At 43.6% G+C, this 25,616-nt stretch overlaps 1 protein-coding gene across 1 annotated transcript; it reads left to right on the top strand.

The window, feature by feature from the left end:
• The first annotated feature begins 21,530 nt into the window (after window positions 1-21,530).
• LOC135546273 (frizzled-9-like) lies at window positions 21,531-24,439 on the top strand. The gene has a single exon (XM_064974565.1). It carries the CDS (start codon window positions 22,017-22,019, stop codon window positions 23,766-23,768), a length of 1,752 nt encoding a protein of 583 aa, XP_064830637.1. The 5' UTR covers window positions 21,531-22,016; the 3' UTR covers window positions 23,769-24,439.
• The last annotated feature ends 1,177 nt before the right edge of the window (window positions 24,440-25,616 follow it).

The raw sequence follows: 25,616 nt of genomic DNA, 5'->3' as shown, positions 1-25,616 counted from the left end.
GCAGGCTTTGGGACAGAAGAAACAGTCGAAAGTAGATTTTATATGTCCCCATGCAACCAAAATACTCTGTGTCCGTTGGCTGCCACTGAATGTGTGCTTTATACTCTCACACCTAGAAGAATGAACCCCTTATTAATGGTGGGGGTGTGCTGCCAATCATAGGTGTCCATACTTTGGAACGAACACACAAGTCGTCAGTTAACGCTGTGTATTGTTCCACATTCGGGACTTATTGGAATATATTCATTTGGGATATTTGCAAAGGTAGAGATATAAGTTGTGGTGTGTCAACAAGGGATTTACTCCTCTTCAGATAATGAACTGATTTAGTCTCACATTAAACCTCGAGGTGTTTGTTGTCTCTAGTTATTTTATCACTTTTATTTCACTCACCCTTTTATTATTATCCTTTTAACCCTTTTCTTTGTGTGTCAGCCCAGCTTTAATCTCATCCCTGTCCTTGGTTGGTTTTCAGGGCTCAAGCAGTCACAGCCTGTATTCGGCTACGTTTAAGAGTCATTACTGGTCAGCTCATGTGGTCTGGAAAAACTGCTGGCCCTACACTTAACCTCTGCAGCCATGGTTGATGCTAGCCCTCTGCTAGCTTTCTCTGAGGAGGCCTGTGGTTGCTCTATGGTAATGCTCGCAGGCACAGTGTCTGTAAAGTGATCCACAATCTATCAGCAGGCGATCACATAGCAGGAGGGATATCAGTGCCATCTCAGGCATGTTCCAACTCCTGGGTTGGGCTGCATTCTCTCCGTTATACTATACTGTATTTTGGGTAACGTTACGATACTACAAATCAAAATCGGACCATCGTAAATATCAGAGACTCAAAGATGAAGACGTTAGTATAGACTGTCAGACTTCCCATCAGGATAGTGACTCTGTTCATCTTTGTGTTTTTGTAGTTGTTTTTTGTTTTCTCCAAGTTTCCCTCCCTCCATGTCACCCAAACTAGATGTAGCAGCACTATCTAGCATTCCCTGTCAACACAAATCAAAGAATATGACTCTGAGATGCAGAGTTTCCCGAACCTGAAATATCTAGGCACGTTGAAACACAAACTGCAACTCAGATTCTATTCAGATGACATAGGCCTGGTCTTGAATAAAACACAAACTTCTTCTGCTCCAAACTTTTTGACACTTTTTAAGAACAAGGCATAACACTGTCTGACTTGGCCCCCACCACCATATGCTAAAAATTATCATACAAGTTTCTCTTTGTATCCATTTTTAAACATTAAGGAGAAGAATTGAGCCTTTGTATGAGGGAGGTTGTGTGTTTATACAACAGCGCCAGCACCAGGAACAAGAGAAAGACCCCATTGCTGGCGGTGGAAAGGGGGAAAGACTCAGAGTCTGGGGGCTGGGGACTAGAGGTGGAAGAGAAGGAGAAAGGAGCCCTTTGAGTGACAGTAATTTAGGAACCTGGGCTTTTTATGATTTTCCTGCTTTAAGGAAAACATGCAGAGTTCTAGGTACAGCACTTTGGACCAAATTAAAGGGGTCTTTTTCCTCGTCAGATTTTGTGTGTGTGAGGGTTATACATATCCTGTCTATGTGTGTGCTTGTATCGTGCGCTCGGCGTGCGTGCGTTGACATGCATGTGTCTGCCGATGTGCGTGTGATGTGCGTGTACTCAAAGAGATTAAACACTTTGTCAAGAGACTAGTGGAAGCATTAAAAACCCAAGACTGGGTCCTCTGGATACATCAAAATGTGAGCACATACTGTACCACAGTTCTTTGAGTCATGAGAGGTTCACACAAACTGCTTGTAAAATTGTAAGAAATCGGAGTGTTTTCATCCTAGCATAATCATGTTGTGTCCCTCACGAAAGTGAAGATGTTTGACTCATGTCCAAGCACTCGGCTGCACTGAACAATAATACTTTTCTTTACATTTTCTTGCAAACAACAGAAATGTGTCTTTTGCTCACGGCCCAATTTGTATTTTCCTTACAGCTCAACGTGTGTAGAAGAGGAGATATGTTTTTCAAGTCCAGAATATTCATGGCTACTGACAGTGCAAATAGGATTTACAGTACACAAACCCTGTATAATCTCACAGCAAGCTGTCACCACCTCAAACGATGCATATAAAATGTTCAAATTCCACCGGCAACAAATTATCGCGCAGGGGAACAATGTGTAATGTTCCCTTAATGGCTCCATTGATTGATTATTGTTTTCATCCACGTGGAAGCGGTGCAAGAAATGAATAGGAGCCCCCAAGACCCTCTAGCTTCGTGCATACAGTACTCAGGGAGACTTGAGGTTTGGAGGTTTCAAAACCACAGTGACCCTTTTTCTCCCTCCGCTTAATTTCTGGAGTTATTCCCCCGAAACGAGACACTGGATAAATTATGTTCAGTATGAAGGCCCCCTTGTTCACTCAAAATAAGAAAGAAAGACACCCTGGTCTGGTAACAGAACTTCCAGAACTTCCAAATAAATTCCCCTGAAGCATGTACTTTTGGGCACAGTAGTTGGCTGCAGTCGGACTAGTGGCTGGCGGATTTGAGATGGAGAGGACTAGTGGTGGAGAAGAGAGACGGGGAGCCTGTCTCATTTCTCCATGATGGATGAGCCTATTAGCTGTCCCAAGTAAGCCCAGGTTTATCCTTACACACCTCACAACCAGCGTCTTGTGGCAGACACATGTGTTGATTATGGCAGGGGAAACGAATGGAGGATGAATGCAGTGGTTCTAGAGGTTTGGACAATGCAAAATGGTTGCCTTTTATACTGAGACATATGACATATGACAAACAGACCCAACTAAACAGATTCTGTATTATACTACAGGGCCTTCAGAAAGTATTCACACCACTTGACCTTTCCACATTTTGTTGTGTTACAGCTTGAATTTAAAATGATTGTGTTTAGATTTTTATATCACTAGCCAACACACATACCCTCATATTGTCAAAGTGGATTTGTGTTTTTCAAAATTGTTGCAAATTCATGAAAAATAAAAAGCTGAAATGTCTTGAGTCAGTAGGTATTCAACCCTTTGTTATGGCCTAAATAAGTTCAGGAGTAACAATTTCCCTAACAAGTCACATAATAAGTTTCATGGACTCTTGTGTGCAATAATTGTCACACCCTGAACAGTTTCACCTGTCTTGTGCTTCCACCCCCCAGCAGCTGTCTCCCGTTTGTTCCCGTTATTCCCTGTGCATTTATACCAGTGTCTTCTGTCTGTTGCCAGTCAACCAGCGTGTTTTCCGTGCTCCTGTTTTTCTAGTCCTCCCGGTTCTGACCCTTTGCCTGCCCCGACACTGTACCCGCCCGCCTGCCTGACCATTCAGCCTGCCCTGACCTCGAGCCTGCCTGCCGCCCTGTACCTTCTGGACTCTGACCTGGTTTATGAACTTCTGCCTGTCCTCGACCTGCCTCTGGCCTGCCCCTTTTCAATAATTATCAGTGACTCAAACCATCTGCCTCCGGTGTCTGAGTCAGGGTCTCGCCCTGTGTCATTATAGTACTAACTGGCCCTGACTGACCCAGCAGACTCGGACCGGCTCCGTCTCGCTGTCTCCCTGCAGGGAGCCACCATTGGAAAACATGAGGAGCTACTTCAGAACCTAATGGAAGGGCTCCATTCACTGGCGGAACGTCACGACCAGCGTTTCAAGACGTTACTGGAGCAATTCCGTGGACGATCTCACAGGCAGCATGCCACAACGGAGACCTCCCAGATGCTCAGTAATCCCCCTACCAGTGGTGGTTTTGTACAGCCTACCCAGGCTTCCGAGAACCTCGCTTACCTCCTCTGGAGCGTTATGCTGGGGATCCTGGAACCTGCAGGGCGTTTCTTTTCCCATGCTCCCTCATTTTTTACGCTAATGTCTGGAAAGGCGCTCTCCTGGGCTACAGCAGTTTGGGAGCAACAATCCACCATTTGCCTTCATCTGGGAGATTTCATGGCAGAGGTGAGGAAGGTGTTCGATTCTCTGGTATCCCGGGGAGAGGCAGCTGAAAACTACTTGGATTACATCAAGACTCCTGTAGTGTGGCAGACTACTCAGTAGATTTTCGCACGCTGGCCGGCGAGAGTGCCTGGAATCAGGAGTCCCTGTTCGATACCTTCCTTCATGTACTGCTGGAGGAGATAAAAGACGAGCTCGCAGCTCGGGAGTTACCTTTGGACCTCGATTCCCTCACTGCCTTAACCATTAGGATTGATGGGCATCTACGGGAATGCAGGAGGGAGAGGAGGTCTGGTCTCGGTCACACTTGCCCATCCGCTGCTGCTTGCTCATCTCCAAAGAGGTCCAGAAGTCCCCGACGTCTGTACTTCCGAGAGGAGCTGAAGCCACTCGAGATCCCTCGGGAATCATCGGAGACGGGCAACTTGTTCACTCCGGAGCCGATGCAACTGGGCAGAGCTAGATTATCGCCTAAGGAACGTTCATGTAAGCTGAGCTCCAACAATTGTCTGTATTGTGGTGCTGCGGGGCATTACATAGCCACCTATCCAGTAAAACACCCGGCTCATCAGAAAGTACGAGTACGCTGGTGGGCCAGACTGGGAATTTTCTAACTCCCATTAGGTAGCCTAGTGGTTAGAGCGTTGGACTTGTAACCAAAAAGTTGCAAGATTGAATCCCTGAGCTGACAAGGTAAAAATCTGTCGTTCTTCCCCTGAACAAGGGAGTTAACCCATTGTTCCTAGGCCATCATTGAAAATAAGAATTTGTTCTGAATCTCCCCACATCCCTGTTGTTTTGGGATTTTCATGGCTCCAGAGACACAAGCCCATTATTGATTGGAGCCCGTTCTGCCACTCACAATGCCTTAAGGTGACGCAGCCTCCCCTGGGACGTCCTCCTACTGGTTTTATTTAGTAAAAATGATTTAACCTTTATTTAACTAGGCAAGTCAGTTAAAACCCTTTGTGACTCCCAAACCCGCATGCGGGAGCGTAATCATCGCCTGAAACGAATTAGCATAACGCAACGGACATAAACATCCTAGAAAATATTCCTATTCATGAAAATCACAAATGATATATATTGAGACACAGCTTAGCCTTTGTTAATCACCCTGTCATCTCAGATTTTCAAAATATGCTTTACAGCCAACGCTAGACAAGCATTTGTGTAAGTTTATCGATAGCCTAGCATAGCATTATGCCTTGCTAGCAGCAGGCAACCTTGTCACGGAAATCAGAAAAGCAATCAAATTCAATCGTTTACCTTTGATGAACTTCGGATGTTTTCACTCACGAGACTCCCAGGTAGATAGCCAAAGTTAATTTTTTCCCCAAAAATCATTTTTGTAGGCGAAACAGCTCCATTTGTTCTTCACGTTTGGCTGAGAAATCGCCCGGAAATTGCGGTCACCGCAACGATATTCCAAATTAGCTCCATAATATCGACAAAAACATGGAAACCGTTGTTTAGAATCCATCCTCAAGGTGTTTTTCTAATATCTATTCGATAATATATCTGTCGGGACAATTCGTTTTTCACTAGGACCGATTGGAGTAATGGCTACCTCTGTATTTTACGCGAGAATCTCTCTCGGAGCAACCATGTGACCACTTACGCAATGTGGCCGCCTACGGCTATTCTTCAACAGAAATGCGTAAAACTACGTCACAATGCTGTAGACACCTTGGGGAATACGTAGAAAGCGTAAGCTCGTTGATGGTACATTCACAGCCGAATAGGGAGTCATTGGAACGCAGCGCTTTCAAAACCTGGGGCACTTCCGGATTGGATTTTTCTCAGGCTTTTGCTTGCAACAGCAGTTCTGTTATACTCACAGACAATATCTTTACAGTTTTGGAAATGTTAGTATTTTCTATCGAAAGCTGTCAATTATATGCATATTCTAGCATCTTTTCCTGACAAAATATCCCGTTTAAAACGGGAACATTTTTTTCCAAAAATTAAAATACTGCCCCCTAGTACTTAAGAACAAATTCTTATTTAAAATGACGGCCTAGGAACAGTGGGTTAACTGCCTTGTTCAGGAGCAGAATGACAGATTTTTGACAGTGTGCTCAGGGATTTGATCTGGCAACCTGTCGGTTACTGGCCCCACGCTCTAAAAAGCCTCGGATTACTCTGCATTTCCCGCAGAGTACCAGGACCTCCTGGAGGTTTTCAGTAAGGCTCGTGCTACCTCCCTTCCTCCCCATCATCCCTACGATTGTACTATTGACCTCCTCCCGGGCACCACACCGCTTCGAGGCCGGCTATATTCCCTGTCTGGCCCTGAGAACAAGGCCATGGAGGAGTACATTGAGGACTCTCTGGCTGCTGGGACCATTTGCCCTTCTGCCTCCCCTGCCGGCACATTGCTATTCTTTATGGAAAATACGGTTGAGACCCTGTGTCCATGTATTGACAACCGGGGCTTCAATGACATCACTGTTAAGAATCATTACACATTACAACTCCATTCCTCTCCAGGGGGCAACCATATTTTCCAAGTTGGACCTTCAGAATGCCTACCACCTAGTTTGGATTCACGAAGGAGACAAGTGGAAGACAGCCTTCAACATTGAAAGTGGACACTATGAGTACCTGGTCATGCCGTTTGGGCTCACCATTGGTCCCGCTGTTTTCCATGCCCTGGTCGATAATGTGCTCCGTGACATGTTGAATCGTTTTGTGTTTGTCTACATCTACGACATCCTTGTTTTCTCCCATTTTGCCCAAGAACACGTCCTTCAGCGCCTCCTGGAGAACCAGTTGTTCGTGAAAGCAGAGAAGTGCGAGTTTCACCGCTCCACTATCTCCTTTCTGGGATACGTCATCGCTGAGGGGAATGTTCAGATGGATCCTGAAAAGGTGAGAGCGGTGGTGGATTAGCCTAACCCACATCCAATCCTCATCCATCAGGACCCGTCCCGTCAGTTTGTGGTTGAGGTTGGCGCTTCCGGCGCTGGAGTCCCCCAGCGGTCTGTCCCAGCGGTCTGTCCCAGCGGTCTGTCCCAGCGGTCTGTCCCAGCGGTCTGTCCCAGCGGTCTGTCCAGGACCAAAAGCTTCACCCCTGTGTATTCCTATCCCATCGTCTCAACTCTGCGGAGAGAAACTATGACGTAGGGAATCCGGAACTTCTGACGGTCAAGATTGCGCTGGAGTAGTGGAGGCACTGGCTATAAGGTGCGGAAGAAACATTTTTGGTGTGGACTGACCATAAAAATGTTGAATATCTCGGTGAAGCCGGATGCCCTCTCTCGCCTGTACAGTTCCTGCTGCCACACCCTCTGACACCATCCTTCCTACCTCATGTCTTGCGGCTTCAGTTGTCTGGGGTATTGAGACCCCTGGGGGGGGGGGGCTGATTCGGGATGAACTCAGGTCCTGGAATGGGCTCATTCCTTCAGGCTTACCTGTCACCCTGGCTCCCGTCGAACCCTGGCCTTCCTCCGACAACGCTTCTGGTGGCCCACTATGGTTCCTGACGTCTCAGCCTTCATTGCCACATGCACGGTGTGTGTTCAGGCCAGACAGCAAGCTCTGTCTGGCCTCCCTCAGCCACTCCCTGTTCCACATCACCCCTGGTCCCATGGTTCCCAGGATTTTGTCATACAGGCATGTTTTCTTACTCAGTTGAGGGAGAGGAAGAGAACCACTCAGGGATTTCACCATGAGGCCCATGGTGACTTTAAAGCAGGAGTTTAATGGCTTTGATAGGAGAAAACTAAGTATGGATAAACAACATTGTAGTTACTCCACAATACTAACCTAAATGACAGAGTGAAAAGAAGGAAGCCTGTACAGAATCAAAATATTCCAAAACATTCATCCTGTTTGCAACAATACACGAAAGTAATATTGCAAAAAATGTTGCAAAGCAATTTACTTTTTGTCCTGAATACAAAGAAGTTATGTTTGGGGCAAATTCAATGCAACACATTAGTAATCGCTGCCAAAGGTGATTGGGTATGAATCATTTTCTGAATACTTTCTGAAGGCACTGTATAATATTCATTAAAATAATCTATGCTGCCCATGTGCCATTCAGTCATATGATGTACATGCATGTTGATCCTCTTACTGTTGTTACTCTGTAATATGATAGTTGATTTTCAAATAATTATCAAGGTTTAAGATATGGATTGGAAACAGCCCACTTTCCTCTCTGGGAAATGTTGGTGGCAGGTGCCCTCTACCCCCATTCATAGTGTAAGGACCTGAGAGTCTAGTCCAGTATAGAAACACGTGAGCACAAATCATGGGTCCCTATGTCATTTGACTCTGTAACCAAGCCCTTCCTCATGCACATGTACATACAAACCTCGACCTCACACAATGCGTGTGCACACAAATACACACACACAAGCACACACACACACAGTTTATTAATAGGACTTGTTTGGCTTGTCAAACTTGCTGGTAATCCTTAAGGGGCAGAAGTGGGAGGGGGTGTGAGAAGGGGGTTCAAAGATAGATGCCGTCCCACCCGCTGCTTGTCCTCCAGCCGATCTCTCCCTCTGTCCTCTACCCCTTTGCACCCTTGCCACTCTGTTGCCCTTTTCCTCCAGTTGGAGATGGTGCTAGGCTACAGTTATCAACAACCACGAGAGATTACACTGTGAGGTTACACTGATACAGTATCTTTCTTTATGCCATTGTACCTCTTCTGTAAGACTCAGGGAGACTCAGGGAGACTCTGAGGACCTTCACAGGATCTGTGAGAACACTGATTGCATTGATTGCCATGGCCTAGTCTTCCAGACTTTCACACAAATAGGAAGGGAGTGGGGGCAAATTATGTAATTCAATCGCCACGTGATTGGCTTGTTGGCCTGTCTGTCAACCTTTCACTACACAGAAACCCTCAGATATAGCTGAAGTCACCTGATGTCCTTTTATCTCCCTAGACATCAAAGTGATGATTGAAAAAGGAGTACTGGACATACACAAATAGTAGAGTGGCCTTGTTTTCCCATGTACGCTGCCAGGTTGTGATGTATAAATAGGTGGGCTGTGTCAGTGTGTGTGACCAGGGCGTTGAGGGGGGCTGTGTGTGTGACATGGGGGAGGGGGCTGGCGAGTTGTGGCTAGGGTCCGGGGGCTGGCGGTGCTCTCTTATGTGCTGAGAACCGAGAAGCCGCCCCGGGAAGGTGGTGACGGGTGGCCAGAAGGGCACGGATTCAGAGTATTTGGGTGTTAATTGAGCTTATTGGTCCGCTATTCACAGCCTTGACGTGACGGTGATTTAAGAGACTTGTGTGAGAGAACTGGCTGTCTGATGATCGCGGCTCCTCAGAGGTGACTTGAGCACAGCAAGGCTGGGAGGGCGAAGAAACGTAGCCTCTATTCTGTTAGCGACAAGAGAAGGAAAGAACTTACTTACCGTTCCATCCACTCTGATAGTACACCGAGTGTACAAAACATTAGGAACACTTGCTCTTTCCATGACATAGACTGACCAGGTGAATCCAGGTGAAAGCTATGTTTCCATATTGATGTCACCTGTTAAATCCACTTCAGTCAGTGTAGATGACAGGGAGGAGATAGGTTAAAGGATTGTTAAGCCTTGAGACAATTGAGACATGGATTGAATGGGCAAGATATTTAACTGCCTTCGAATGGGGTATAGTAGTAGGTAGGTGCCAGGTGCACCTGCTTGAGTGTGTCAAGAACTGCAATGCTGCTGGTTTCCCAGTGTATCAAGAATGATCCACCACCCAAAGGACATCCAGCCAACTTGACACAACTGGGAAAGGGAAAGGGGATACCAAGTCAGTTGTACAACTGAATGCATTCAACTGAAATGTGTCTTCCGCATTTAACCCAACCCCTCTGAATCAGAGAGATGCGGGGGGCTGCTGCCTTAATGGACATCCACGTCATCGGCGCCCGGGGAACAGTGGGTTAACTGACTTGCTCAGAGGAACAGTGGGTTAACTAACTTGCTCAGGGGAACAGTGGGTTAACTGACTTGCTCAGGGTTTTTACCTTGTCAGCTCGGGGTTACTGAGCCAACGCTGCTACCCGCCAGGCTACCTGCTGCCCTGTGGGAAGCATTGGAGTCAACATGGCCAGCGTCCCTGTGGAATGCTTTCGACACCTTGCAGAGTCCATGCCCCATCGAATTGAGGCTGTTCTGAGGGCAAAATGGGGTGCAACTCAATATGAGGAAAGTGTTCCTAATGTTTTGTACACTCATTGTATGTTTTACTCCTTTTCTATAAAACTCAAGTTCATTCTAAAACACAAAGGAGAGAAAGGTATTTCAGAGGAGATATTAGAAACTAGAAGCTCATTTCAGATGTATTGTTTTTACTATGTCTGGGGGTTTTCAAGCAGCACATGACAGATTTTGTGAAGAGGGATGGCAAATGCTAGTTTTACATTGATTTAGGAATATTGCTTATTACTTTAATAGCTACACCTGACCTTCTTGGCTACATGTAGACCTTGGTCCAAATGTAGTCCTTCCACCTCAGCCTTAACACTGTAGTAGTTTACTCCTTCACACTGACCCAAAGTGAAATCTAACCAAGCCTGACATTCACTGTAACGGAGAATGCCTGCTGAGAAATCATATTCCGGGGAAGCAGGATATAACATATTCTCCAGTTATTTTGACCTTGGCAAACAGGCATTGTTCTTCTGTTACCCGTCCACAGAAATGTGAATAATCCAAGTTTGCGAGTGTCAACAACAAACTACCTGATATCATTTGTATGTCTCCCTTCGAAGAGTTATCTTTCCACTCTTCCAAAGCATTTCTGACCCCACTTTACCGCCTTATAACCATCCAATCCCTCAAAAAAAATCCTTCCCCTTACATTAGGCCTGCGACCACACAGTAATATTGCTTTCCATTGCATTGCTCCCCCAGGACCAGAGAGAGTACACGTGTGTATGGCCAGAAAGTTCATCTTTCAAAAACAAAAGGAAAAGGTCAACATCAGGCTTCCCTTTCCTAACTCTCTTTATTACCTATATCTGTCACAGACTACACACACACATGCACACACACACACAAATGAATGAATGCACGGACACACATCTGGACAGGAATTGCGTAACTCTGCAAACACACACACACACACAAAACACACACACATTCTCTCTCTCTTCCTTTCACTTTGGACATGGTTAAAAGGATAGATGAGAGTCAGGGGTTGTGGATTAGAATCCCTGTTTTTAGAGAGATTATATTAAATCTCCTTTAGTTTTCTCTACAGTAAATGATATCGCACGTTTCTTGACATAGTTTGGTTGGATGCTATTGTTTGGGACCTTTTTAATGAATCCTTCTTATAGAACTGAGAGCCCCGTTTATTTTTGAAGTCCTTCAAAAATATTTGCTTTGCTTGGCACCTCACATTCTTACCATACGTCTGAGGAGCCTGTCTGTGCTGCCTGGGTCCCTTGATTTGGAAAAGTGCTGGGTTTTGCCTACCTCGTTAAGTGCCTGCGTTCCCTCCCCTCTGACAGAGAGAGAGGAGTGGAGAGGACAAGGAATAGGCAGCCATTCACTTATTTTGTCTACCTGCCACCATCAGAGCTGTAAAGAACATTATCTTTCCACATCACTGAGAGATGGAGAACACAGATGGGTTGTGATGATGAAAGAATTTGTTCCTTTCAATTCTCTGAACCAGTTACAGAATAGCAGGACAATAATAGTCCAATACTGTAATTCATGAGAGTTCAGAATATTAATAGTGCAGTAGTGCACTAGTGCATACCTTGTGCACTCACCCACTGCAGTAAATTAGGCAACATATTTCCTGCTACTGAAATGGTTCTGAAACTAACTGTGCACAAACATTCAGTGAGCACTCTAGCCCACCCTCACCGACAAGGGATGGCCCCTCATTCTATACGGTGAGACTTAGCTACGGCCAGGGTATCAGAGCAGTAGAGGATTGGGACTGAATGAACAAAGAGTTAATTGCATCATCCGACCTCCGACAATATGCCATTATGCTCCCCGTCAAAAGCAGTATGGCCGACCAGATGTAGTACTTTAAGTGAGAGGTGTCTCTTGTTACACCCATAACGACCACAGACAGCCAGCGTCTCTGGGAGAGTAATGTCAACCCAAGCTGTGGCAAGCTCTCCCATTGTTCTCCACTGCGTGTTTATGGCTTGGTGTCTGATATATGATAACCAATAAGTAAGAGGAGTAATAATTACAAGGCCCACACGTTGGATCGTCTGATTACTGGATGTAACACAAGATGGCGGGTTTGTTTGAAGGCTGGTCATTATAAAGACATACTGTACAAAAACCTGGCAATGGCAAGCTGTGTTATATTGCAGTGTTGGAGAAGGGGGAGTGTGTGTGTGTGTGTGTGTGTGTGTGTGTGTGTGTGTGTGTGTGTGTGTGTGTGTGTGTGTGTGTGTGTGTGTGTGTGTGTGTGTGTGTGTGTGTGTGTGTGTGTGTGTGTGTGTGTGTGTGTGTGTGTGTGTGTGTGTGTGTGGTGTGTGAGGGAGAGAGTATGAGGGATTAGAATTAACCTCAACATTTGTACTTTCTTCCAAGAAGTGGGAAGTCAATTCTCGGGTTAGCCACCTCTCTCATGTATTCCTTCCTGATAGGTCATTCCAGTCATTGTGCCTTTGTAATGGGTTCCATTGACCTTTCAAATGGACTCACAACTGTTACACCTTGAGAAGCTAAATCTAGATAAGCATATTTTCGTTAAGCCTTTTTGACTCTTAGGCCCTCTCACTTTGCCTCATGGCTTTGAAACCTGGGCCTTTTAGAAGCTAAGCATACGCTAGCTCTTTCAACGACATGAAAGAACTGTGAAGTATCATACTAGATTTACCAAAAGCATCATGCTGATGTCGAGCAAGATAACATCTCTGTGTCTGGAATGCACTTCCTCTCTGGCTAGATGAGTATCAAGCCCCAATTTGAAATTGATGTGGCAAGGTGACAGCATATTTTACCAACTGCCAAATCTCATGCATCACCACATTATAACACTACGGGTTAAGTGGTTTTATTATTCACCACCATTTGTCAGAAACGAAAGATAAATAGTCAAAGCTTTCTCTCTATCTCTTTCTCTCTCTCTCTCCCTCTCTCTTTCTCCCTTTCTCTCTCTCTCTCTCTCCCTCTCTCTCTCTCTCCCCCCTCTCCCTCTCTCTTTCTCTCCCTCTCTCTCCAATTTATTTTCAATCTAAGGGGCTTTATTGGCATGGAAAACATGTATTGACATTGCCAAAGCAAGTGAAATAGATAAAACAAAAGTGAAATAAACAATAGAAAATTAACAGTAAACATTACATTTACAAAAGTTCCAAAAATAATAAGGACATTTCAAATGTCATATTACAGTTTTTCTCAATTGCTAAAACACAATTTCTGAAACCTTGCTCCATTTCCTGAAAACACTAAACACAAAACTTCATCTTCAAGCACTATTTACATAACCTCCGACTCCTCTTGCAAAATGAAACATTCGCCTCAAAACAGTTTTACCTGTGTTCAAAATGAAACACTGCTCTCAAATCATAAACAAAGTGATCAAAATGATATACACTCTCAAGCAGTCAGTAAAGACACTGAAAAATAGAAAACACATTGTTCAAAACATACAATTCTCAGAGAGAAGTACATTTTTAATCTAAAAAAAACAACATATTTTTCCGTCATTGTCTTTTGATGAACGAAAACATGTTCTATCATAGTAGCTCAAAATTGATCAGAAATTACTACTCTGCTTTGCTCTTTGCAATTTCGTTTTTTGTTCTTCCTCCTCCTTGTACCCCTATTTACAGTACGGTACCCTGCATCTCACAAACTTGTCCTTTGTCTCTGTGATACTGTAATTCTATGAACTTGCAACCAGTCAAAATCTATTGAGCAGTCAGTACTGTTACAGTTTCTCAGTCGCTTTGGTGCATTTCTTAGATCAAAAGTGCAATTCTTGATACTACTTGTACAAATTCCAAATCATCTAGTCACTTGTGCACATCATTACAGTTTTTTTTTTATTGCTTAAGCACAATTTTCAAAGCAGGGCCCGTGTTTTCAAAACACTACACACAATTAGCACAACCACACACCCAATTAGCAAAACACTACAGATCCTTTGCTAAATTAAACACTCTTGTAAAAACTATACACTTCTTTTTAAAAACCACACTTTGTTACCATATGAAACACACACGTTTCACATTACTATACTCTGTTTGCACGAGTTACACTCTGCTGTGATAAACCTAAAACACTTTTAGCACTTCTACTTCCCTATGATTAGAGTAGGCTACTATCAACAAAGTACAAATATAATGTAATACTGTAACCAAACGTCACTTTACGTATTGTAAGTTTTTTTTTTAAAAGTTAAAAAACAACTACACATTGTCTCTTCGCCTAGCTGGATCTGGCCAGAGAATTTCATCAACATCGCAGGCAATGTTGTCATTAGCAAGACACCTTGGAAAGAATGTTCTTGAATGACGAATCCATTATTGCATTGCTGCTACCTCCATCTGGTCACAGGCCTCCTCCATGGCTTGGATGAGGGTTACCTCAGCCTGGAGACGGAGATCATATACCTTCCACCGCCATGCCGAGAAAAACTCTTCTATAGGGTTGAGGAATGGAGAGTATGGTGGAAGATATAGGACGGTGAAATGTGGATGTTGCTGAAACCAGTTCTGAACCAGAACAGAGTGGTGGAAAGACACATTGTTCCAGACAACAATGTATTGCATATGATCGATTTGATTTGCTGCTGTTGTGCAATTGGTCCAAGAATGTAAGTATGAGCGCTGTGTTGTAAGGGCCCATATGGGCATGGCGGTGGAGGACACCATTCTGTGTAATGGCTGCACAGAGTGTTATATTACCCCCACGTTGCCCTGGGACATTGACTATAGCCCTGTGGCCAATGATGCTTCTTCCCCTCCTTCGTGTTCTCGTCAGGTTGAACCCAGCCTCATCTACGTAAATGAACTCATGCTGGATCTCCTCTCCATCCATTCGTAAAACTCTCTGAAAAACAGTGTCAGGCAAAATTGTGTAGTTCAGTGTTGATCTAGTATACATTATATTTGTACTTTGTTGATAGTAGCCTACTCTAATCATAGGGAAGTAGAAGTGCTAAAAGTGTTTTAGGTTTATCACAGCAGAGTGTAACTCGTGCATAGTATAGTAATGTATAGTAATATAGTCATGTGAAACGTGTGTGTTTCATATGGTAACAAAGTGTGGTTTTTAAAAAGAAGTGTATAGTTTTTACAAGAGTGTTTAATTTTGCAAAGGATCTGTAGTGTTTTGCTAATTGGGTGTGTGGTTGTGCTAATTGTGTGTAGTGTTTTGAAAACACGGGCCCTGTTTTGAAAATCGTGCTTAAGCAATCAAAAAAAACTGTAAAGTGAGTACATACCTCTGCATAATCATGCCCCAGTCATTTCACCCTTTCGGAATTGCGCTCGAAAGGCACTCGATAAATTTGCTTCATTTGAATATGTTTTTTTTTCCGGATGCGTGCCAGTGTTGATGTTGAGACCTGATGGATATCGTTGAAAATGGCGTGGTTATTGACAATGTTAGCTTGGAGCTGATTGAGTGTTATAGCATTGTTGGCCAAAACCATGTTTACTATCTCCCTCTCTTGCAGTTCTGTGACATTAGGAGGCCTTCCCCCTTGTCGTTCCTGACCCTCAATCCTATGTAGAAGAAAAACAGTATACAATAGTACAGTAATTTCACAGGAAAAGGTAACAGAAGTGCTGATAGTGCATAGAATACAGTACTGTAAGCAGTTACTGAAACCGTGCAGATGTTTTTGATATGATGATATTTTTACAATACCTATTTTCCAGTCTAAATGTTCTCATCACACTTGCCACTGTATATCGGCTTAGATTTGGCTGTACTCGCAGTCCAGCCTCCCTCAGCGTCAGGCCATGGTTGACAACGTGGTCAACCAGTGTTGCGTGGATCTCATTTGTCAGAGTCGGTCCTGTTTGAGCACCTTCTTGTCTTCCTCTTCCTCCCCGTCTTCTTCCTCTTCCTCTTCCTCTTCCTCTTCTTCTTCTTCTTCCTCCTCCTCCTCCTCTTCATCTTCCTCATCATCCTCCTCCTCCTCCTCCTCCTCCTCCTCTTTCTCTTTCTCTGACTCTTTCCATTGTGCTTGAAGACCGATGAACTCACCTGCTGCTTTTATAGTGCTCATACACCTGATTGGTGTGTCTACAATTAAGCAAACGAGTGTTTGCACACCTGATGACTGTGTTGAACCAATTGGTTGGACGGTGTGGTAATTTGACAGTCAGTGCTTTGGTATTGCAAGGACGTGACTTCATTATAGATTTTTGTGTGTAATGTATGCTAAGTGTGTTTAGTGTTTTGCAAATCACTGTGTGTAGAGTTTTGCAACAAGTGTGAGGTTGACAATGTGCTTATAGTTGTGCAAATATGGGCTGATGTTTTGCTTCTTGAGTGTAAGGTTTTGCTAATAGTACTACTTTTAATTTTAGTGTGTAAGCAATCCAAAAAAACTGTAAAGCAATTTCTTATTGCAATTTCTTACAAATTGCAATTGATAATGTACAAGTGTCAGCTTTTTTCCACATTATCAATTGCTTATGTCATGTTGATCAAAATATAGTAGATGGTTCTCTGTTGAATAGTCTTACCCCTCAAAACATCTCGGCATTAGTTCCTTGCATAAGTCATTACATGCAAAATTGTTGAACTATTTGTCATAAACTGTCAAGCATAGTTTTACACATTTCTATTAGACCTTTTGTACAAAAATGTGAATTGATGAATCGTGCAGGTGAAATTGACCCTCACTCATGAAGGAATGTAAAGTGTTAGTTCAACCAACAATCAACCAGTTGTCTAAATTGCTCAAAGGCGCATCTCATGAAGAATCAATTGGCAAGCATATATAGACAGACCACAACACAGAGTTGCAATTTTCCAATAATGGATGGACCAGGAAACGAACAGGGTCAACAGCCAAGAGGAGGAAGAAGAGGAGCAAGGATGCAATGTGGAAGGCAAAACAGAGGAAGAGGCAGAAGAGGACATAGGCGCATATCTGATGACATAAGGGCCACTATTGTAGACCGTGTTGTCAATCATGGCCTTACAATGGCTGAGGCGGGTCGAAGGGTGCAGCCGAATATTGGCAGATCAAACGTGTCCTCAATAGTTCAAACGTTTCGAAGAGAGAACAGGTATGTCCACCAATGTATAGTACACTGTTACTGTATATAAGCAGTATATTGTATACTTCCTACAATGCTTCATATTACAGTAGTCCACTTGTATTTCACAGCATACAGAAATATACTCTATACAGATACATACTGCACCTTACATGCCCCCACCTGTATGTTTTACAGTAAAATGTGTGTTCGCATAGTTTTTGTCTATGTGAAATTGTGTGATGCATCACTGCATTTTTTCCCACATAGGGCTGCAAGATTACCTCAAACCGGTGGCAGAGGACGCCTTTTCACACCTCAACAGGAGGAGGCTATTTGCACCATGGTCCGAGCAAACAATGCCATGAGACTCAGGGAAATACAAAGGACCATTATAGAAGACAACGATGTCTTTGAAAACATCCATACGTTTAGCATCTCAACCATCGACAGGGTGCTGCATAGAAACCATATGAGTATGAAACAGCTGTACCGTGTACCATTCCAAAGGAATGAGGACAGAGTTAAGGAGCTACTGTACCAGTATGTACAGGTGAAACATATATCTATGTAACTACTTTACAGCAACGTGTTATAGTGATACGTAGTACAGTAAGCATAAACTGCACACATTTCCATTGCTGTGGAAGGAACATGCAATATATGTACATTTTATGTCACTCTTCCTTACCTAAACAAATTCAACTGTGTGTTCTGGGATATAGCGTATAATGGAGTTGGAATCAAGTGAACCCTCTCACAACTTTGTATACTTGGATGAGGCTGGCTTCAACCTGACCAAATGCAGAAGGCGGGGTCGGAATATCATCGGTCACAGAGCTACTGTAGATTTGCCAGGCCAACGGGGAGGAAATATCACCATGTGTGTTGGTATTTCGGAGCATGGTGTCCTAACCCATATCCCCCTTTTTTTGGCCATACAACACCCAGCATCTACTCAACTTTTTAGAGACTCTCTACAGGGCTCTCATCCCTGATAATGAGAGGGGTCTGTTTAGAGAGGATTTGCCAAAGTATGTGGTCATTTGTGATAATGTGAGTTTCCATCGATCAAACATCATGAAGCAATGGTTTGTGACCCACCCGAGGATGCTCATAGAATTCCTCCCACCTTATTCACCATTCCTTAACCCAATTGAGGAGTTCTTTTCAGCATGGAGGTGGAAGGTGTACGATCGTCAGCCACGCACACAGATGACCCTGCTGGCTGCAATGGATGCAGCATGTGAGGACATTACAGTAGACGCCTGCAGAGGATGGATAAGGCATTCCAAAAGATTCTTTCCACGTTGCATTGGAAGGGAAAATATCCGGTGTGATGTGGATGAGAATATGTGGGCCGACAGACAGGAACGTCTGGATGTGTAGTGCTGCGGGCAAAGTTGTGCCTTAGGGGTGGTTTCCTGTGTTTCTTTTTAATTTATTTGTGTATCCTTTGTGCCCCTTGGGTTGTCCAGTCTCTTTCAATCAATAACCCACATACAGTAATATGTAAATAGTACTGTTGAAATTGATATATGCCATAGAAGTGCAGCCTTGTGCATTTTCAATACAGTAACTGTCATCCAAACTGTAGGCTAAGTTTACATCAGGTAATACTGTCAAAGTACACAGTTACATTGACAACATGCCTAAACATTTTGACGACCTTGTTCGTGAACAATGACTCAATGACTTATCATTCTGATGACACTGACATGATCATTGGCATGAATATTTACTTTTGAGAGACGTACTAAGGATTTTTAGTGACTGACTAGCTTTAGAAACATATCTATTTTATATTGCAGTTTGTACAAATTGTTATGAGAAATGCACTTATTATTTTGCACATGTTAGGGATGATGTTAAAACTACACCAAAGCGACTGAGAAAAACTGTAATAAATGGAAAGCACAATGTTCAGGGCCATACAATTTGTCCATTGTACAGTATGCAGCCTACAATGCGCTGTACTACAGTATCCATTCTCAGACTTTCTCCTTCCCACCTTCAACAACCTGTTTGCTCTCTGAACTGGCTTATATTGGTTGTGTCGCATCATTTGAAACAGGTTAAATCAATTTTGAGTGGTTGTGTTCAATCAATGACATATGTTCTCTATTTGTATTTGATTGTTGCCACTTGTGTTTACCAGTATGGATGACATGTGCATTAGAGTGCAGAATGTGTTTTGAGAATGTGTTTAGAGTTTTGCTGAAAAGTCTAAGTGAGATCTGCAAACTGTGTTTTACCATGTGAAATGGTATTGACAACAGACTGCATAATTAGCTAAATGAGTCCAGGCAACTGAGGACTTTGTTCAGCCAAATGGGTTTTAGTGTTTTAGCAATTGAGAAAAACTGTATGTCTATATACATTGTTGCAATGATGTGCAAATAGTTAAAGTACAAAATGGAAAATAAATCAACATAAATATAGGTTGTATTTACAATGGTGTTTGTTCTTCACTGGTTGCCCCTTTCTTGTGGCAACAGGTCACAAATATTGCTGCTATGATGGCACACTATGGTATTTCATCCAATATATATGGGAGTTTATCAAAATTGGAGTTGTTTTCAAATTATTTGTGGGTCTGTGTAATCTGAGGGAAATATGTGTCTCTAATATGGTCATACATTTGGCAGGAGGTTAGGAAGCACAGCTCAGTTTCCACCTCATTTTGTGGGCAATGTGCACATAGCCTGTCTTCTCTTGAGAGCCGGGTCTGCCTTCGGTGGCCCTCCTCAATAGCAAGACTATACTCACTGAGTCTGTACATAGTCAAAGATTTTCTTAACTTTGGGTCAGTCACAGTGGTCGAGTATTCTGCCACTGTGTACTCTCTGTTTGGGGCCAAATAGCATTCTAGTTTGCTCTGTTTGTATCAAGTAATTATCAAGTAATTATCTTTTTGTTTTCTTATGATTTGGTTGGGCCTAATTGTGTTGCTTTCCTGTGGTACTGTGGGGTCTGTTTGTGTTTGTGAACAGAACCCCAGAACCAGCTTGCTTAGGAGGGTCTTCTCCAGGTTTATTTGTCTGTATGTAATGGCTTTGTTAAGGCAGGTTTGGTAATTGCTTCCTTTTAGGTGGTTGTAGAATTTAACGTCCATTATATGGATTTTGATAATTAGCAGGTATTGGCCTAATTCTGCTCTGCATGCATTATTTGCTGATTTACATTGTACACAGAGGATATTTTTTCAGAATTCTGCATGCAGAGTCTCAATTTGCTGTTTGTCCCATTTTGTGAATTCTTGGTTGGTGAGCTGTATGTTGAAATAGATAATAAACAAAGGTGAAATAAACAAAAAAAATTACAGTAAACATTACACTCACAAAAAGTTCCAAAGCAATAGAGACATTTCAAATGACATATTATTGCTGTATACAGTGTTGTAGCAATGAGCAAATAGTTAAAGTCACTTTCTCTCAATTAAGAGGAGTTCAAAGCCAATCCAGGCTTGGACATTGCCTCTGATTCAGAATAAGCACTGCTGCAATTGGCCAACAATGAAAATACATGAATTCCCATCTGACATGACTCCTTGGGGAGATCTCTTTCAGTTATCTGTGACTAATTTCAGGAAACATTTTCATAAACTCAAGTGTTGGTGAAGCTGCCTATTTCAATATTTTATGCATTTTATAGAAATCTTTAATTTACCCTTGAAAGCTCAAACAGATTTAGCATCATGTGTCGGAGGTGCACCTAGTTCATGGGCCTAATGTGCAGTTTCTGAACATGTCTGATATAATTACCAAGACCATGATTTATTATGCTGTGTGTCACTGTCATATTATAAACTGTTAGATCATACTGTCTCTTTGATATTTCCTAGTCTCTCTTTGGCCTTTCCTAAGACAGCCTCATCAATGGGATTTTGTGCATGAGTAGAGTCAGTTATATCACATAGTGAATGAAAAGATCAAACATTTCTTTGAGATGTCAAGGGGGCAATTGTAGCCTACCATTCAGCCACTAGATGGTAACAATAGTATTTTTCCTAGGCACAAACACTGGCCAGGTAACATAACATACATCATTGTGATACTGTATGATAAATAGGGACCGTTTCACTACTCACTTAAACCATTGCAGAAGCAGATGTGTAGCCTATCATAAGATGCCTTATAAACTATTTGGACAGAATGGGCCATAGCCTATTGTCATGATCACTCGGTTAAATGATAAGATTCAAGTTTATCCAAACCTTACTCACCACTTTCAAATGTCCAAATAAATAAATGTGGAATTAATATAGTCGTGCGTGCGCTTAAAGACGCTTCTCAGGTCGGTGGTGGGCGGTGCGAGATGGAAGCGTCGCGTCATGGAAGTGCCCACCCTCGCATCGGGTAAGAGCCGCAAATAGAAGAGAAAGTTCAGTGTTCTCAAACGATGGATGGAGAGCGGTTGTCTGACGTAGAGTGAAATGTACGTACTGCTGCAAACAGCTGCACGGATTTAGTTTTAAACATGTTTTATTCAAAACTAAGAAGTCCAGGATTAACACGTTCTGTAATGAACGTTATTTGAGCTCACCAGCGTTATTTTCTCATTTCATTGCAAACTTAATTTTCAAGATTGAACTCTGCGGTGCTCGAATTGGCTCGGAGTCTTACCTTCTAAGGACATTTAAACATTTAATACCGTGGAAGCTTTTTTTTAATATAACAGACTAATGTGTACCAACTGGAATTCATTTTTTATAAATTTGACCTGCATTTGCGTTGTATAGCAGCAGGAAATGCATTTGTAACAACGGATTTACAACGCTTGTTTTGGGGGCTATGCTTACAATGGTAAAATAATATGGACATATCCGCATGAATTTACATTTTCGGTCTGAACAAATACAACTTGTTCTTACACTAAACATATGACTGAAAAGAAGCATGGAGGGGTCTCCTTTGAAGATACTGATTTCTCTCTGGTGTCAGTTGGTGGTTGCTGGCTACAGTGTGGAGCTAGGAACCTACGACCTGGAACGCGGCAGACCAGCCAAATGCGAACCCATAGTAATCCCCATGTGCCAGGGCATTGGCTACAACATGACCAGAATGCCCAATTTTATGGACCATGACAACCAAAAGGAGGCTGCCATCAAGCTGAATGAGTTTGCACCTCTAGTGGAGTATGGCTGTGATGTGCACCTTCGTTTCTTCCTCTGCTCTCTCTACACCCCCATGTGCACTGATAAAGTGTCTACCTCCATCCCAGCCTGCAGGCCCATGTGTGAGCAGGCCAGGCAGAAGTGCTCACCCATTATGGAGAAGTTCCACTACGCATGGCCTGACTCGCTGGATTGCTCCAAGCTCCCGACCAGGAATGACCCCAACGCGCTGTGCATGGAGGCTCCAGAGAACGACACCAAGACAGAGATCAAGAAGGGAGAGGGCATGCTTCCTGTTCCCCCTCGGCCAAGGCAACCGGGTAGCGGTAACGGGCGCTCCACGGGCAGTCTGGGGTCCTGCGAGAACCCAGAGAAGTTCCAGTACGTGGAGAAGAGCCAGTCGTGTGCTCCCCGCTGCTCCTCGGCAGTGGACGTGTTCTGGTCCAGAAGGGACAAGGACTTTGCCTTCATCTGGATGACGGTGTGGTCAACGCTCTGTTTCGTCTCCACGTCCTTCACCGTTCTCACCTTCCTCCTGGACCCCCACCGCTTCCAGTACCCTGAACGGCCCATCATCTTCCTCTCCATGTGCTACAACATCTACTCTGTGGCCTTCATCATCCGCTCGGTGGCCGGGGCCGAGAACATCGCCTGCGACCGGGAGAATGGCGAGCTCTACATCATCCAGGAGGGGCTGGAGTCCACAGGCTGCACCATCGTCTTCCTCATCCTCTACTACTTCGGTATGGCCTCGTCCATCTGGTGGGTCATACTTACCCTCACCTGGTTCCTGGCCGCTGGTAAGAAGTGGGGCCACGAGGCCATTGAGTCCCACAGCAACTACTTCCACATGGCCGCGTGGGGCATCCCGGCTCTGAAGACCATCATCATCCTCACCATGAGGAAGGTAGCAGGGGATGAGCTGACGGGTCTGTGCTACGTGGGCAGCATGGACTCTGGAGCGCTCACTGGCTTTGTGCTCATCCCTCTGTCCTGTTACCTGGTCATTGGCACGTCCTTCGTCCTCACCGGCTTTGTGGCGCTCTTCCACATCCGCAAGGTGATGAAAACCGAAGGCACCAACACGGAGAAGCTGGAGAAGCTGATGGTGAAGATCGGCATCTACTCCATCCTGTACACGGTGCCCGCCACCTGCGTCATCATCTGCTACTTCTACGAGAGGCTCAACATGGACTACTGGAAGTTCAGGGGGCTAGAGGGCAAGTGCGTGTCATTCCCCGGGCGCCGGAACGAGGACTGCTCCCTGGATGCGTCGGTGCCCACTGTGGCGGTGTTCATGCTGAAGATCTTCATGTCTTTGGTGGTGGGCATCACCAGTGGTGTGTGGGTGTGGAGCTCCAAGACCCTGCAGACCTGGCAGGGCCTGTGCAGCAGGAAGCTGGCATCAGACAGGACTAGCAGGAAGCCCTGTGGCAGCGTGAGCTGCAGCACACACTGTCATTACAAAGCCCCTGCCGTGGTGCTCCACATGGCCAAGACAGACCCTTACTCAGAAAGCCCCACACATGTCTGACACTGATAGACAATATATTACCAGTATGCAGTTCATTCAATGCTCTGTCTAAACGCATGGAGCTACTGGGGTGACATTGTAGTATATGGAATAAGACTGAGAGGAATGAGAGAAGTTATAATTCAACTGTCAATTGCTGCTTTTCCGTGCACAGGGAGAAAGCACAGGCTACAGTATGGAAGTAGACACAGCTTTCCTTATTTCAGTATTGATGTATTTCAGCATTGCTCTCTATAGACACACAAGATGTGTGGACTGTATTACACAGAGATGCTCAACTGCAATGCAGAAAAGGACTTGCATGGACATTTTAAAGGAGAGGCATTGTTCTCCCCTGAACTGGGTATAAATAACTTCATAAATATGTTTAAATGTTAAACAGTCTATTTATTGTATATATATTTAATTGAAGTTTACTTTGGTTTCTCACAAGTTTGATTGGAGTGAACATGCATCTATTAGGCTAAAGATTAAACTCTTGAGAATCAAGGAAAATAAAGTGCCTCTTATCAAGTTCTTAAGAATAATAACATGTGGTATACATTTTCAAACGGTCTTTTAATTGTATGTTCTTGGTCATGGTTTATTTACTATTATTGAGTTTAGTGTGAATCCTATATATGTTTCAATACGGCGTCACTTCATTATATTGATTGAGGAAATTATATTTAGTGGAGTTGAGAAAATACATTGCAAAACATATTGCATCTTACGTTCTCTTTGATAATAATTTGGTTCTATAATAAATAAATAAAAACATTTCTCACAAAAGGAGAACTTGGTTAGATTACCTCTGGCTATAGATATTCATGATTCGTTCATTTCATTATCCCAGGATGACCAGAATAAATCAGATGTGCTAGACTGTAGTAGGGTTCATTCTCTTTTGGGTGAAGTAGACTGTAGTAGGGTTCATTCTCTTTTGGGTGAAGTAGACTGTAGTAGGGTTCATTCTCTTTTGGGTGAAGTAGACTGTAGTAGGGTTCATTCTCTTTTGGGTAAAGTAGACTGTAGTAGAGTTCATTCTTTTGCAAATTAAAGGTGGCCTGTTTCCTATGGTAATGCCAACATGCAAAAATGAACTGTAAACCTTTGGAGCACATACAATATAAGAATAAATGCAACCGTTTATATTCCTAACTTTTGTAGCCTAATACACCCATCTCTTCTCACCACAATGTTGTAGCCTAATACACCCATCTCTTCTCACCACAATGTTGTAGCCTAATACACCATCTCTTCTCACCACAATGTTGTAGCCTAATACACCCATCTCTTCTCACCACAATGTTGTAGCCTAATACACCCATCTCTTCTCACCACAATGTTGTAGCCTAATACACCATCTCTTCTCACCGCAATGTTGTAGCCTAATACACCATCTCTTCTCACCACAATGTTGTAGCCTAATACACCATCTCTTCTCACCACAATGTTGTAGCCTAATACACCCATCTCTTCTCACCACAATGTTGTAGCCTAATACACCCATCTCTTCTCACCACAATGTTGTAGCCTAATACTCACCACAATGTTGTAGCCTAATACACCATCTCTTCTCATCTCTTCTCACCACAATGTTGTAGCCTAATACACCCATCTCTTCTCACCACAATGTTGTAGCATAATACACCCATCTCTTCTCACCACGATGTTGTAGCCTAATACACCATCTCTTCTCACCACTATGTTGTAGCCTAATACACCCATCTCTTCTCACCACAATGTTGTAGCCTCATTAAATACATTGATCACAGGACATTAAGGCCAACATTTGTTATTTATTTTCCTGTCGACAATTTGGTCCTTAATTACCTCTCTTGCTTTGGCGCAATTTTCTACAGTGAG

This window comes from Oncorhynchus masou, chromosome 9 (genome assembly GCF_036934945.1).
Source record: "Oncorhynchus masou masou isolate Uvic2021 chromosome 9, UVic_Omas_1.1, whole genome shotgun sequence".
Taxonomy (NCBI): Eukaryota; Metazoa; Chordata; class Actinopteri; order Salmoniformes; family Salmonidae; genus Oncorhynchus; species Oncorhynchus masou.
Note: the sequence above shows the minus strand (reverse complement) of the source record. Positions and strands in the feature narration are given on the sequence as shown.

What these genes read in the sequence shown, in the direction of transcription:
- LOC135546273 (XM_064974565.1), top strand. Translation starts at nt 22,017, where the DNA reads ATGGAGGGGTCTCCTTTGAAGATACTGATTTCTCTCTGGTGTCAGTTG.